The sequence below is a fragment of the Crassostrea angulata genome, chromosome 4 (assembly GCF_025612915.1).
Source record: "Crassostrea angulata isolate pt1a10 chromosome 4, ASM2561291v2, whole genome shotgun sequence".
NCBI classification, from domain to species: Eukaryota; Metazoa; Mollusca; class Bivalvia; order Ostreida; family Ostreidae; genus Magallana; species Magallana angulata.
The window spans coordinates 36,027,651-36,042,996 of NC_069114.1; the positions used below are offsets into that span (position 1 = coordinate 36,027,651).

At 32.2% G+C, this 15,346-nt stretch overlaps 1 protein-coding gene and 1 long non-coding RNA gene across 2 annotated transcripts; one reads left to right on the plus strand and one right to left on the minus strand.

Annotated features, from left to right (window-relative positions):
- Positions 1-1,607: 1,607 nt before the first annotated feature.
- LOC128180317 (beta-1,4-galactosyltransferase 7-like) lies at positions 1,608-11,592 on the minus strand. Its single transcript, XM_052848309.1, has 6 exons — positions 11,478-11,592; positions 6,948-7,353; positions 6,130-6,355; positions 5,803-5,886; positions 5,468-5,572; positions 1,608-3,212 (listed from the first exon to the last, which is right to left on the minus strand). The coding sequence occupies exons 2-6, from the start codon at positions 7,274-7,276 to the stop codon at positions 3,018-3,020; spliced, it is 939 nt and encodes a 312-aa protein (XP_052704269.1). The 5' UTR covers positions 7,277-7,353; positions 11,478-11,592; the 3' UTR covers positions 1,608-3,017.
- Positions 11,593-11,916: 324 nt separating this feature from the next.
- On the plus strand, positions 11,917-13,724 carry LOC128181188 (uncharacterized). The gene is made up of 3 exons (XR_008243294.1): positions 11,917-12,067; positions 13,082-13,150; positions 13,403-13,724. It is a non-coding gene; the product is annotated as an uncharacterized LOC128181188 (long non-coding RNA).
- The last annotated feature ends 1,622 nt before the right edge of the window (positions 13,725-15,346 follow it).

Here is a 15,346-nt window from a genome sequence, read left to right on the forward strand (position 1 = left end):
CTTGAAACTGATACTTTCACTAGAATTATTTTTGAAAATTAATGTTCAGGAATATCAATGGATTTTCAGTAACATATCATTAGTTCACCGTTCTTTCACGTTTTGTAGATATTATACAGAATACTGAGTTATGTTTAAGACACCATGTAGTATCGATATCGATGATATCAACGATATTGTATCAATATCGATTCACTGAATTCAAATTAATAGAACTTTAATTCATATGTACACGACTACAGCTGTCACAACTTAACGTCCATATTTAACGTCGATATTGTCAATATCAATTTTTATTTGTCCTCAACTGAATTTGTCCATATTTATGTTGATATCGTATCGATATCAAGTCGCACATGTACACAACTACAGCATTCCATTAATCATGTTATCGTAACGATATCGATTGACATATGTACACAACAAAAGCTGTATCGATATCAATTTGCTTTTGTGCAGAATGTAATCAAGTACTTGGAAAACTGTACCATGCTTATCTTTAGATTTGACTATCTAGACGATCACAATATCATTTTTAAAATCCTTAAATACCATCATTTAGACGTTCTTCTCATTGGTTTTGATTAAATTTAATTACTGATGATATCAAAAGAATTCATAAGAGTCAGTATATTGAGGTTGATTTTGTCATTTTTAATAATATTGTTATATTTGTTTAAATGCAATTATAAAAATCGCTATTGATAAGGATATCGTCATTTTCTGTACGATATCACCTATAAAAAGTTAGCCTTAAAAGTTATTAGTGTCGATATCATCATTTTGTGTACGATATTGTCGATATCAACAATAAAATTGATTTTGCAACTTCATCAGTGCAAGTCGATATTAATAAGTTGTGTATGATATCGTCGATATCAAAATCATTATTGGTTTAGCATTTTTCAAAATTCAGTATCAATGTCAATATTGTCATTTTGTTATCGATATCGTCAATATCGACAACAAAGTTGGTCTTGGACATGTACAATGTATGAGAATATTGGAGTCTATTTATAGATGATTGGACACAAGATCTGCTTCCAATGCTGACCCGATCCTCTAACTAACCTGGTCATACAAATACTTCTGATCTACGTAAAGCAAAGGTTTACATGTACCTGTACATGAAATACGATTTATTACTATAACTTTTCTCAGGGATAAAACAACAAGGGTACGTGTACATGTATCTGTAAAGTTTTACAACTTTCACAAGGGGTACAGATAGCCACAGGAATAGATCTTAATTCATATATACTTTGCCTTGCATAAATCAGAAGTCCATAGATAATGCATGGAGATCTTAATTGTACCAGTCTGGCTTCAGATGCTGCATTTGCAATCGAGATTTTATGTGGTTGGATGACCAGATAAAGGTTGATTTCCTGCTTGTCTGAGAAGTTGCAATTGCTTACGACCCTAAGCTACTGTAAAGGCTGAAGTTACTTATTGTGTGTGTGGTATTAACTAGTAAATTGTTTTATTCATTTAACTCCATAAATTTTGTTTGGGCATTAAAAAATTGGCCCACACAAACTTCTATGTCTCAAATAAACATGAAAACATCTGTAGTTGTGTTAAACATATCTGTACAAAAGAAAGACTAGTGATAGCATTGCTTTAATAGAAATATGATATGACATGGTCATTTATCTATCATGCATGGTGCAAGGTGACAATAAAATAAATATCAAACCATACAATGACAAGATATTGGAAAATGTTTGATGAAATAATGCTATAAAATTGTACCCGGAGAAAGTGTTAAATTCAATATAAAACTCTCAACCTATCTTTTATATAAAAGTTTAAAAAATTCATAAAATAACACATTCATTCTTCTGAACTTGCATGATATTGCACATTTTTATGCAATAAAATAACTTGCATACAAGAAAAATCATGGACAAACTTTAAGATATCACATAAGACATGTATATACTCCTGAAATAAATGATCCCATGTCCATAACATATGCTTATAAACATTTACTGATAAAACAAATGATTTAAACAAAATTATATGTTTTTAACAGCATTTTCGTTGTTCTATTGGGCAAGTCTGTTGAAGTATATTCTTAATATATTAAAAAAAATCTGAAGTACTGTCTGAACAATGAAAATACTTGTCTTGTGGAAGAAAACAGTATGAATTTGCTTTTTACGTATTATGTTTGCCATTTGTCTAACATAAATAACAGTTGTTTTCAAAACTATGTCAAAGTACTGATACTGGCTATCTTCTCATGGTTTTGAAAAATATCTATAAGGACCAGAATTTCTTCCAGTCCATAGCATGTTAGGATTTTAAGGATTTATCCCAAGGCACTTTTTAACAGGATTCTTTTCATACCTGGCTGCCATGATACAAGGAAGTTAGTAGGTAAATCCAATGTTACATACTGTACATATCATTATAAATGATTAAATCCATCCTCTTACATTCTCTTAATTCAGACAAGTCCGACAGTGTTAATATTTCCACTTTTTACACAATGTATTGGATGATGATAAGATGATAAATCACAACACATTCAGGAAATTGGGACTATAAAGGATGGCCCTATCCTACTGATTCTTTATCTTTGTACACAGTGAAATTTCGGATGCAAATCCCATTTATCCTTGTTTTATACAGAGTGGGATAAAGGGGAGTAAATCTATAGTATCATTCTTTAGCTTTATACACAGTTTAATACATTTACTTTGAGAATAATCCTATTGTTTCAATCCTTTATCTTTGTATCCACTATGATACTATGAGGATACATGTTCTACTATTGTATCAATCCTTTATCTTTGTATCCACTATGATACTATGAGGATACATGTACTACTATTGTATCAATCCTTTATCTTTGTATCCACTATGATACTATGAGGATACATGTACTACTATTGCATCAATCCTTTAGCTTTGTATTCACTATGATACTATGATGACACTCCTATTGTATTAACCCTTTCGCTTTGTACATGGTAGTATATTATTCATTAGTATTAAGTAAGATAATCCTATGGTATTAGTCCTTTAGCTTTGTATACAGTATGATACTCTGGCTTCAGACACCAGGGCGTATCTTTCAGGTCACAGTCCAGAACAACGTTTATGATTTTGGCAGGTGCTCCGGCCACAGTGATGTCTGTTTTGCTGTCTATCGTGTATTTGATATTACTGGCCCCTGTCTTTTTGTCCAAGTGTCTTAATTCCTGCAAAGATTTCAAGAAATCAGTGAAATATATGTACTCGAAATTGAATGCCTGATGGTATAATGATATTGTAATAATAAAACACAATTTTTTTATGTTAGAGTTGAGTGTCTGACTTGACAGGACAACATGATGACAGCAGGAATAATTTTTTTTATTTACTCCTATCATTGATTAACTTTAATTTCTCTCATTTAAGGTACATCACTACACCTGCACTTGCACTTTTCAAGACACTATGTCACAAGATGGTGCTTCAAATGTTTTGTTAACTTGTTGGTATCAATCGATTTCGTTAAATACTGTCATAGCTCAGTGGTTAAAACCACAGATCTGGAGTTTGAATCTGTCTGGTGTTTTTTTTTTTTTTTTTTTTATTATACATTTTAATATTAGAAATCTAGCTACAGTACTAAAGTCAAGGTTGCAGGAAAGGTAAAGGTCATAAACAATGACAAGTTGAATTGCTCCAAAAAATTTGTTTAAAACTAGCATTATATTTTGTGCAAATTTTGTATGGGAGGCATTGTTGCTCTACAGTGTATCAATCCAAGTTTTCTCCATTGAGCTTAAGATCTACAACACGTGTGGAGGAATCTTGCTTATGCTTATAAATGCATCTGTCAACACTAGCATGTTTTTATAACATGTTGTAGTTTTCATACCTTCAACGACTTAAGAATTTTGCCTTCTCATTGGTGAATTTGGGAATATACATGTGAATGACAAAAGTTCTGCGAGTTGACAGTAAGTGTATGCAAGACTGTACATCGGTTTCCAATGATGGATAAAGACATAAAAGGTAAGATTATCTTACAGCGCATTACAGAATATAGGAAGAAGTTTTCAATAGCTTGTCAGATTGCTCAGTAGGGTATTGAATTTGGTCAGCAAGGTATCACATTACGTTTAAATCTAGGTCATGTGTTTACTCAGGTACGACAGCAAGAAAGTGAGTAATATCTAGTAAACTCTTGCCTATTATAAGCTTTTTTGGTTGGGAATATTTCCTCTATGTTAATTATCATATATTATTGCTGTAAAAGTTTGAACTAATTAAACAGTCATAACCCAAAATTACTATAAGTGCTGTATGTTGCACCAGGAATCAAAGAACCAAAATTTCATTAATTTTTTTAAAATAAGTTCAAAGTTACTCCAAGCAGAATTGATGCTCTAGAACCAAGTGCTGTCTTTTTATAAAGTTCTATGAATAGAATAAACTGGACAACAATGAGATGGTGACCATCTCAAAGAGCCCCGCTTAAATAATGGACAAAACGATGAAAAGATTTTCAGAGAACTTTGCTTTGACCTAGACTTATAACTTTTCAGCTGGCATAGAGCCTCTAATTCAATCTCATTACCCCTTACATACAGGCATTTTTGTTCAATCTGAGCAAGATTAAGCAAATGGGAAATAATCTACAGTCTAAAACTAATTAAAAGAGATCCGCTATGACCTTCACATTGACTTGGTTCAAGGTCACTGCACGCCATTTATTAAACAGCTCTGTTTAAGTAAAGTATTAGCATGCTCTGATATGACCTTGACACTTGACCTACAAACATCAATCAAGGACACTGCATATTTTTTGATCAAAGGACCATGTGGGTGAAGAATGAGCCAGACTAGTGCAAAGGGAAAGAAGATATGCTCCGGACGAGGATTTTTCATGCATTTCTGTATTTCTTGAAAGTTGGTTTAAGGTCACTGCACACCCTTTACTCAAAACTCCGTTGATGTGAAGTATGAGCCAAATAGGGCTAAGTGAAAAGTAAATATGCTCTGAAAAAAAAAGGATTTTTGTATGGTCCAATATGACCTTGACCCTTGATCTACAAACTTCATTCAATGTTATTGCACACCCTTTGACCATAGACACTCTGTGAGTGAGGTATGAGCTAGATGGGCCAAATTGGACCAAGGGAAGAGAAGATATGCTCTGGGCAAGCGATCCTGGACGGAGAGATGGACGGACAGACTGATCACTATAGGGCCCCCACAGAACAGGGCCCTAATAACAATAGGAGAGAGTGTTCTAGAGACATTCTTTGTTCACTATGAATGGGTTGCATGGAAAAAAACAATCTACACTTGAGTAACCACAGGACCCAGATTTAAACCTAATGTGATACCTTGCTGACCAAATTCAATACCCTACTGAGCAATATGACAAGCTTTTTAATACTCTATCGGTATTCTGTAATTCGCTGCAATAATTACAGTATTTAAATTTAACCATTGTAAAGACCTGTGTTTGATTAAAGTGTTTGGCTGTGTCACGTCGTCTTTTCTTCCGATTATGTATGTGGCGAAATGTCTCGTAACCTGTTGTAATGCCAGAGGGTCTCTCAATCTATTGAAAGAATATTTATATGAAACATCAATGTCAAATCCTTATAGCAAGTATTGTAAAAAGAAAAATTTTAAAGGATCATGAACAATAGTAAAGTTATCAAACTCCCAAATTAATTCTTTTTGACAACTGACTAGAAAACAAAGGCTGAATTTGTAAGAATTTTTAACACCTATAAAATAAGATGAAATACATTTCATTACTAAAGATAAATCAGTACATGTACTTACCTCTAGCATCTGTCGCCTCATTCTGACAAAGAATTCATCATCCTCCAGTCCCCAACCCCAATATCGATTGGACATGCCATTGGTCTACAATGTACACAACATAATCACAAATTTAATATAGCATTAATTAGTATCAACAAGTTTCCACACTTAAATAAGAAATTACATTACTTCATTGGATATTTACATTTACATGCATAGGTTTGCAGAACATTTTTAAAATTTATGTACAGCAATACACCTATCTCCAATGCCAAAATAAAGTTAGCATGCAGCACTAGTCTTTTATCTGATACAAATTTCAGTTCAAAAGCAATGTGTTCATACACTTGTGAAGGCATCCCTCGTCAAGAGCAGTATCCCCCCAACAAACTTCTTGTAGTGGTAAAGGGGGTGGAGATCGGGGGAGGCTACGTGGTACACCCCGGTCCTGGGGTAGGGGTAGGTGATGGCAGGGTTAACTGGTACCAAGTCCACATCATGCATAGCGATATAATCACAGTCTTTGCCACTCTCCAAGAATCCAACATTGATCAACGCCGCTCTGTTAAACCTGAAGGAAATATAATGTATACTTCATCTCTAATCACTGATCACTTAGGGTAGATTAAAATCAATTACAAGTACCTTCAAATTTCAATACTTTTGTATTTTCCAACTTTTAACTTTCCCTTTAACCAATTGAGACTCTTTGTGACTTTGATTATAATGCTTTCCATTTTTCTAAGAGGAAGTTAGTGGAGGTGTACTGGTACTTCCAAAAAAATTATTATGCATAGAAAGAAAATGTAATTTTAATAACTACGGTATGTAACTGTATGAATGTTTGCATCTCAAGGTAAATGTATCAAAAAATAATTTTCCTCAGTCTTATCAAAACAGAAAAAAAATATCCTTGGACGAAGCTGTTATCGCATAGTACCGTAGTAAAATACCAGGTAATGCAAAGCATGATTTGTGTGCAAGTAGCGACAATTGCTGAATGCCTCATGTTGAATCAACTGTGATCGAATGAAGCTGATCAGATCATGCAAATGTCTTAAAAAAGCTCTTAAAATGATATCAAATATACAGATGGATAGATGAATAGACTGGTCACTATATAGGGCACCTGCAGAGTGGAACCCCAAAAAAGAAGCCCAAACCTGTAATCATCCACTTGGTTAATGACATAAATCTGATGAGCTGTTCCCTGCTTATTCAGAAAATCATGCATGTATGGCACAAACTCCAACAACTCTTCAAATCTGTCCCTGAATGGAACCAGAATAGCCATTTTGTGTCTTTCTGTCACTGTTGTAGATTCCGCGTTTTCCGTTCTAATTATGACTTTATGTGTCTTTGTGACTGGCTGCTCTGTATCACTCTGTAGCTTCACCATCAGGATGAGTGCCAGGGAGAATGTCACCGTCAGACCCACGAGAACTATCTTGGTTCGTTTTCTTTTTACAAGAGTCCGTATCCATGCTGACATCTGTGGGAGTTCAGGGAATGATTTTGCAAGATTGAGGCTTTTTTGCAGACATCAAGATAAAATCAGCAAAGGGCTATCTGAATTTTAAAAAAAAAAGATACCCAGTTTTTATCACAGATAAAATTGCTTTTATTAGCTGAACAAATAGAATGGGTATACCCCAGTACATATAAATTATGACAGTGTAAAATTCAATATTCATCATTAAAGTTTGGTCACATATTGATAAGATGACCTTCCTTGTTTTGAACTAACAAGGGCAGCTAAACTAGCACACATTGACAGCAGCAAAAGAAGCTCAAAGCACTGATGGTGAATAAGGGCAAGCAAGCTCAAGCTATACTGCTCTTAGGAATGTCTTGACTTTATCAACTGACTATTCCAGAATTCCAATTTGTCTTTTCTCAAAAATAAATTTTGGATCTTATTTTTAAGACAATCACAACTTCATGATATTTTTCAACAGAGCTTGGAAAAACACTTCAAATGTAAAACATCATCAGCTGTTGAAAAATCTTTAAAAAATAGAGTTGTTTCCCATCAACTTAAACTTAGATTATCATTATACAGCCTATAATGTCTCTCCAGTTGTATTATTTATGGTAACATTGTATTTATAAAGTTAAGCTCAAATTCTAATGTACCTATATCAAGTTTATTAAAAAAAAAAAGTGAAGTTGTTACTGACACCTACATTAACATTATACCTTCATGGTTACTTTTCTGCTTGTCGAAAAGGCCTGAAAAGTTGTGACTGATATAAAGAAAAAAAAAACCGTTTGAAATATTGAAAAAAAAACTTTATCAAAATTCTTACTTTAGAGCTCTTTCTTACTTTCTTCCTTTTTGGGTATTTGTCTTTTGTCAAGAATAAAATTATAAAACATTGCTAATGAGTAATGAATACAGTTTACAACTTACAAATAACTGAAAATGCACTGAGGTACAAAAAGATTGAGAAACCAGCCAAAAGGCTTCTTTTAATCCCTCTCAATAGGTAACAAAAATATAACAAAACCAAATTCCATAAAGAAACAAATACACTCCAGTATGCTGATGTAATAGAAATAAAGCATCCAAAATCTATCAATCAAACAAAAAACAAAAAAAAAAGATTACAAATACGGTTTTGACATTAACGGCCTAGCTCACTTTGACTGTATTCATTGTAAACAGATAACATATACTTTTTTCAATTTAAGGTATATGTGGCGTATTTTTTCATGCTAAGAAATATTTGATTTATTTATTTATTTTAAATATGTTATATAAAGATATATCTTCACAATAAATTATGCAGTTTATATCAATCAGGTTAAAAAGATATAGAAATTAATAAATAATTTTTATAATTATTTTGGCGTCCACAATAAATACAGCATTTGAATAAACCCCGTCTTAAAATCGGCCATGTGATACCATGCTCAGTCTATCACAACAACAATGGCGACGAGGAGAAAGATAGGTATACCCGTAATACCGTTAAGTTTGACAGATTTGGCCAAGAAAGAAAATACAGACAGACTGACAAGGAAAGGAACAAAGGGAAGATTGTCATTGGAGACCATGTAGATTGATGGAATAGGAATATTAAAGCCGAATTAAACTTAAGTTTAATAAGTTTTTATCATGAAGTTGTAAGGGTTTTGCTAGTCAGGTTCGTACGTGCTCCATGTGGCCATGTCTTTACTTTATAAGTTATGAACAACAAGTGGATTTTCGTTTAAAAAAATTTTTGAATAAAGAATAAATAAACAATCTCAGTACATGCATGCATCCCTCAGGAGAGGGGTATTCACTCATATTACTGTGTCGTTGATGCTAAAATAGTGTTTCATCTTTATAACACATAATTAGCAATTTATATGATAATCGTTCCAGATTAATGAATAACAGAAGAAAAATGCTTCAGGTATCATCTGATATAAGAATTATCTCATTTAAGACATGAAAATCGTGATTCTAATTTGTGATCAAACTGTTCTTCCATCGTGTTTTCAATACATGTACTAGGTTTTCCGGCACTCATGCGCAGAGGCGTTACAAATGGCCGATCACATTGATATTCATCAGACGTGTAGCAAAGTTTAGAGACAAATAACTAAAGAAAGAACATGTGTTACAGGGCTAAAGTTTGTGAAACGTCTAATTAAAAGAAGCATGATGTATATTTTTACTAAAACTCATGTCAAAAATTTTACTCCAAATACGCCACATATACCTTTAACAGGTCCAGTACAATCTCCAGATTTAGCTATATAGCTTGAATAAGCTAAATAGCTTTATTAAGCTATTCAGAGTAGCTTCATTTAGCTATTTTGTCATACATTTTTCTTAAATTTGTAATTTTATCAGTATGTATAAAAAATCGCACTTTAGTCCAGTGATAGTTTTCAACTTTGAACTGTTCTGTGAACAATGCATGTAAAGAATATTCATCAATTTGCGTCTCCTTAAGAGACTTTGCACTAAAAGTTTTGGGGCAACTGATTCATGACCACACAGTTACTTCTTGAATGAAATATAAAGGAGGTCAGTTATGGTAAACAAGATAATTGATTGGTAATAATTTATCACAATGAGAAGAAATCATACTTATCCACGCCTCATTGCACGCAAAGTGGTAAACAGTTCCCCAAACAATGGAAATATATCTTTTGCTTATAAGTGTTTAAAAGCTGCAGTGTTAAAACTATCTTTAATTGTGGTCAATTTTAGAATGGTGCAAATATGAGTAGCAAGTTAATTGCGATTTTTTGTTCATTTCTTACAATAAATATTTGCTTCAAAAACTGTACATGTATAGCTTTATCAAGCTATTTTGAATAGCTTTATAAAGCTATATAACTTTTTCAAGCTATATAGCTAAATCAAGAGATTGTACTGGACCTGTTAAATACATTAATGTTTTAATTTTTTTTTATGTTTATGGTATCAATATGGATATATGTCGTAGATATCATATTTGACTGTTTCCGCTCTTATGGTATCACAGGGGCTCGTCACGATCTTAATCAATTTTAAAAGGTTGGGTGGTCAGTTGTCTATAAGTAAGACGACAAAAAAGACTTATGACACGATGTAGCGATATTGAGCCCATGTGAGCTCCATTATTGTACATTTGAAAAAAATAATTGGTATTGATAATCCATGTAAGCTCTTAGAAAAACTTTTTGATTCTATTGTACTTCCTGTACTTCTTTATTGTTGTGAAATTTGGGGAGTAGATCTCTCATTGAAAGATATTTCAGTTATCGAAAAATTTCATGTAAAATTTCTTAAAGATATACTTGGATTACATTGCAAAGCATCTAATGCTGGTTGTTTGGCAGAATTAAACAGGTTACCACTTTGGTCTAAAATCTCATTCTCAAGCATTAAATATTGGAATCACTTGATAACATCTAATTCTTTGGCATTTAAATTATATCAGGGAACAATCAATTCCAATTCCTGGACTAAGAAAATTTATGGCATCCTAGACAATTTGGGATTCTCAAACATTAATAATTATAAAAGCACAATCCAACACTTTTTACCAAACATAAAGCAAAGAATCATTGACCAATGTATCCAAGAGCAATCATCAAAAATTTTTAGTTCTGAAAAACTTTCATTTTTTCAAAAATTATATGTGAGAAAAAGAAGTCCTTATGTTGATATACTCAGGAAAAGATCTGAGAGATCCTCTATTAGTAGAATAAGATTAAGTGCACATAAACTTGCAATAGAAAGTGGTAGATATAATGCCACAATTAGGAATGAAAGATATTGTAATGCTTGTAAAACTGGTGCAATTGAAGATGAAACTCATTTTCTTTTTCAATGTAAAGCCTATTCTCATCTAAGGACCAGCTATTTTAGTAATTTTTATAAGATAAGTAAAATAAATATTGCCAATAACTTGGACAAAGAAAGATACATTTTACATGTATGTTTAAATAGTGAAATACATACTATTTTAAATATTACTGTTAAATTTATTAATGACTGCTTTGAACACAGATGTCAATTAGACTAAGGAAATGTTAAACTGATCTATATAGATCAGTAAAAATATATATACTGTACATGCAACTATTGTAAACATACAATGATGTTCTTATATATTCATTGGGCCTTTGCCAATTATTGTAATTGTGTTTGTGCCAATAAAATATTTGTATTTGTATTTGAAGATCACAACTATGATTTAATTTACCTGTTTCTCATCCATTCAGATAACTACGTATTTTATCAACTTCATCAATTCTAAAGTTAAAACGTGTCGCCTTTTCTTTTTATTCAGCATTCCAAAAAGTACTAAAAGTATACCGGAATATTAACTCGCACTGTAAAATGTAACTAATAATTGTAATAGTGATTTTTCCGGAATTTTGCCGTATTCTATCATACCGCTGGCTAAAAATATATTAATAAATTTCACATTTAGTATTAAATGTATATGTCTGAACTGTTGTATCTGAATTGCATGTATTGTGTCAGCATAAATATATGTCACCCCCCTCCTCCCCTCAAAAAACGAATGTAGGTTGAAATGCGGACTTTGAACCCTCTCACGCAAAACGTAAACATGACCTATTAATCCCAACCAATGAAAGGACACGTGCCGCGTGCACCGAGCACACAGATAGGAAAACTACCAAGAAGTTCCGATGATGTATACTCTTACAATTGATGATAAACCTAGAAGTTGCCGAACATCTTTTAAACGTGATCTAAACAAAAAAAATTATAGCATTTATATTAGACAACAGATGCTCGAGAAGAGGGACTCATTTGCAGAGAACGGTAAGTGCATATGCACTCTCGGTGCAGCAACTTTTAATTTACAAATTTCATCAAAAATATTTGGATTTAAGATTGATTTTAGAAAGATACATGTACCAGCTGATCAGTTCACACTGGTCAGTGGCGGATGGTAGAGTCTTCATTAAGTGTGGTGGAAGGTCAGTCGGTAAGGAGAGGGTCGTCAAACAACGGGAATTAACATTTTTACATTGTTTGAAATGTAAAATTGAAAAAAATATATGTTTGATATTTGAGTAACATAATTTTGACATAATTTTCTATTTAAAAAAAAATATTTGAATTTTGACACTTGGGTTTAAATATTCTTTCGAAAAGTGACCCATAGGACCTATGATGATTCAGAAGATTCTATGAAAATTAAGTTAAAATTTAGAGAGTTTAGAGAAAATTATTACGTGAACTATTATATCTATAAACTTTTTTAATTGATTTATTATATGGTTTTTTTAATCTTTATTTTTTTGGTATGAACAAATTTTCAAAATATAAAAGCCTTTTTATCAAAATTATGAACCATGATTTATGATCTGAGGACGATGAATTAGAACTGAAAAAGGTTGGTTTGGTTTTGAATGACTGAACGTTGGGTCACAAAGTATATTTTCTGAACGTTGGGTCACAAAGTATATTTTCTGAAGTTTATTTCCGTCTTTCAATCACCTGCGCTAGGCCACGAAGCACAGAAAGGGTATTACGTATACAATGTTACATGTCCTCGCCCTAGATCGAGTGTATTTATTAATACTTGGAAATGAAACAGAGCAGCATTTCTTGTTAAGCCGCTTAATTATCTGGAGTTATGAGACGGTAACAGTAGAACAAGATGTGCTTTGTTCTATGACTGGCGTAATGATTCATATATAAATAGCCAAGTGAGTCGGAAAACTTTCATTGAACTGCTGACATAATGTGAGGCAAGTCACGTACTGTTTAAATATACCCAATAAATGTCGCGACTTGGTGATTTAATCAAAATCTTTTAACCAATTTCAGAGCAGTAAGCTGAATTTTAAAGATGGTGAAAGACATATGTAAGGAGTGTAGAAATGGAGTCCACGCATGGTAAATGTTAACTTATTGTATTTACGCTACATATATGTACATTATTAATAAATAACTACACATTTTATGATTACATATAATTTTATTAAACAGCATTTTATCCAAATATATACTATTTTAGATATGTCTTTTTACGATTTGGAAAGAAAAAACTTTTCCATCTGTTTGTGTCAATTAATTTATTTTCATCTCTTTAAGTACGTTTGGCATTTTATCGAAATATTGAGAATTAAAATCTTCTTTAATCTTTAGTGGCAGTGAAACAAAAGAAAACGGACAGACTCGCCCACCCCCACCCTGTCACCACGGACACAACAGAGAGGACACGGTGGCTGCCCCTAACACTGACCAGAAGGTCAACACGTGGGGCTCATTCAAAACCAAAGACCATTTCCTTGAACTACATTTCCGGTGAACCAGTTCAAGACTTACTAATTTTTTTTGGTTGCCATGCAACTTCATCGTATTTAATTGAATGCTTATGTTTAAATAGGTAAACAGACTGGAGTTTTTGATATTTCATAAATTTCAGTACGGGTATATGTGTCATATTTTGTATTTGTAACATTGGTAATTTTTTTTATACTAATGTTAGTACCGATTGTACGAGTTTCCTACGTAATTGCTGCATCTCAGGACTGTGTGTGGATCATGTGTTCAATTCCTGTTTTAATGGCGTATAAGGAAATAAAATATCAGTTGCAAGAGACACAAGTTTTTAGTTTTTTTGATAATTATTGATTCATTCTAAAATGAAACAGATACCGAAAATCTTCAAAGAGCTTTTTATTGGTGTAGTAGTATATTTGTAGTCATACTTTTTTTAATATTAAGATGAAAGAAGTCACAGGTGATACGAAAGATCAAAAGTCACCTGTTTAACGAATATTCATTTGGTTAATTTGGCAACTTCTAGAATGAGTGACCACATGGCCTTCATTTTTTATTGTACAGTATCAACAAATAAAAGGGGTAGTGGCTATTGGAAAATGAATACGTCGATTTTACATGATATAAATTTTTGTAATATTATTAACAATTTTTTTTTACCACATACCCGAGAGCATACATGTAAGTAAGGAAAATGATCCACAAGTACGATGGGGAATCATTGAATATCAGTTAAAAAAGCTATGTATTGAGTACTAGATTAGGAAAAATAAAAGCATACAAACCCGTATAAAAAAAATGAAAAAGAAATTGAGGATATTGAACTTTCCGATTTTGAAAATAAAAAGGTTAAATATAAACAGAATCTTGTAAAAGAATTAGATACTCTGTATGCATATAAATCTAAAGGGGCAAAGGTGAAAACTGGAGCTCATTGGATAGATGAGGGTGAAAAAAATACATCATACTTTCTAAGATTAGAAAATAAACACCAATCGCACTATGTAACAAATAAATTATCAATGGGAGGAAACATCTTATATGAAACACATGACATTCTAAACGCATTAAGTTCTTATTATGAAAAGTTGTACACGTCTGATCATATCTCATTATACGACATTGACCAATACATTGAAAACACGGAACTAACAAATTATTTATCTGATGAAGACAAAGAAATCTGTGATAAGATCCCCACTATCTATGAATGTGCGGAAGCCGTATATAACATGAAAATATATGAATCACCCGGTTTAGATGGAATTCCTATAAAATTTTATAAAATGTTTTGGAAACGTATAAAAATTTATCCATATGAAATTCTTGTAAGGTCTTTCGAAGTGGGTGAACTATCATCCTCTCAGTGGGCTTCTGTGATATCGCTTATACACAAAAAGGGACCCTATTAAATCTTGATAATTATCGCCCAATAAGTCTTACAAATTGTGATTATAAAATTCTAGCTTTTGTATTTGCAAAGAAGCTTCTAATAATAATGAATAAACTTATGAATAAAAATCAAACTGGATATATCAAAGGAAGATTTATATGTAAAAATGCCAGGTTGGTTCTAGATATTTATGATTATTGTGAAGAAAATAATGAAGAAGGAATTCTATTGTTTACTGATTTTAAGAAATCATTCGATTCGGTTGAATGGGATTTTTTGTTTAAAACACTTAAAAAATTTAATCTCGGAAGTAATTTTTTAAAGTGAATAAAATTTTTTTATATACAAAGCCTTACTTTCATGTAAAAAAAAAATAATAATTGGCTGACTAGAAGGTGAAAAATGTCACGAGG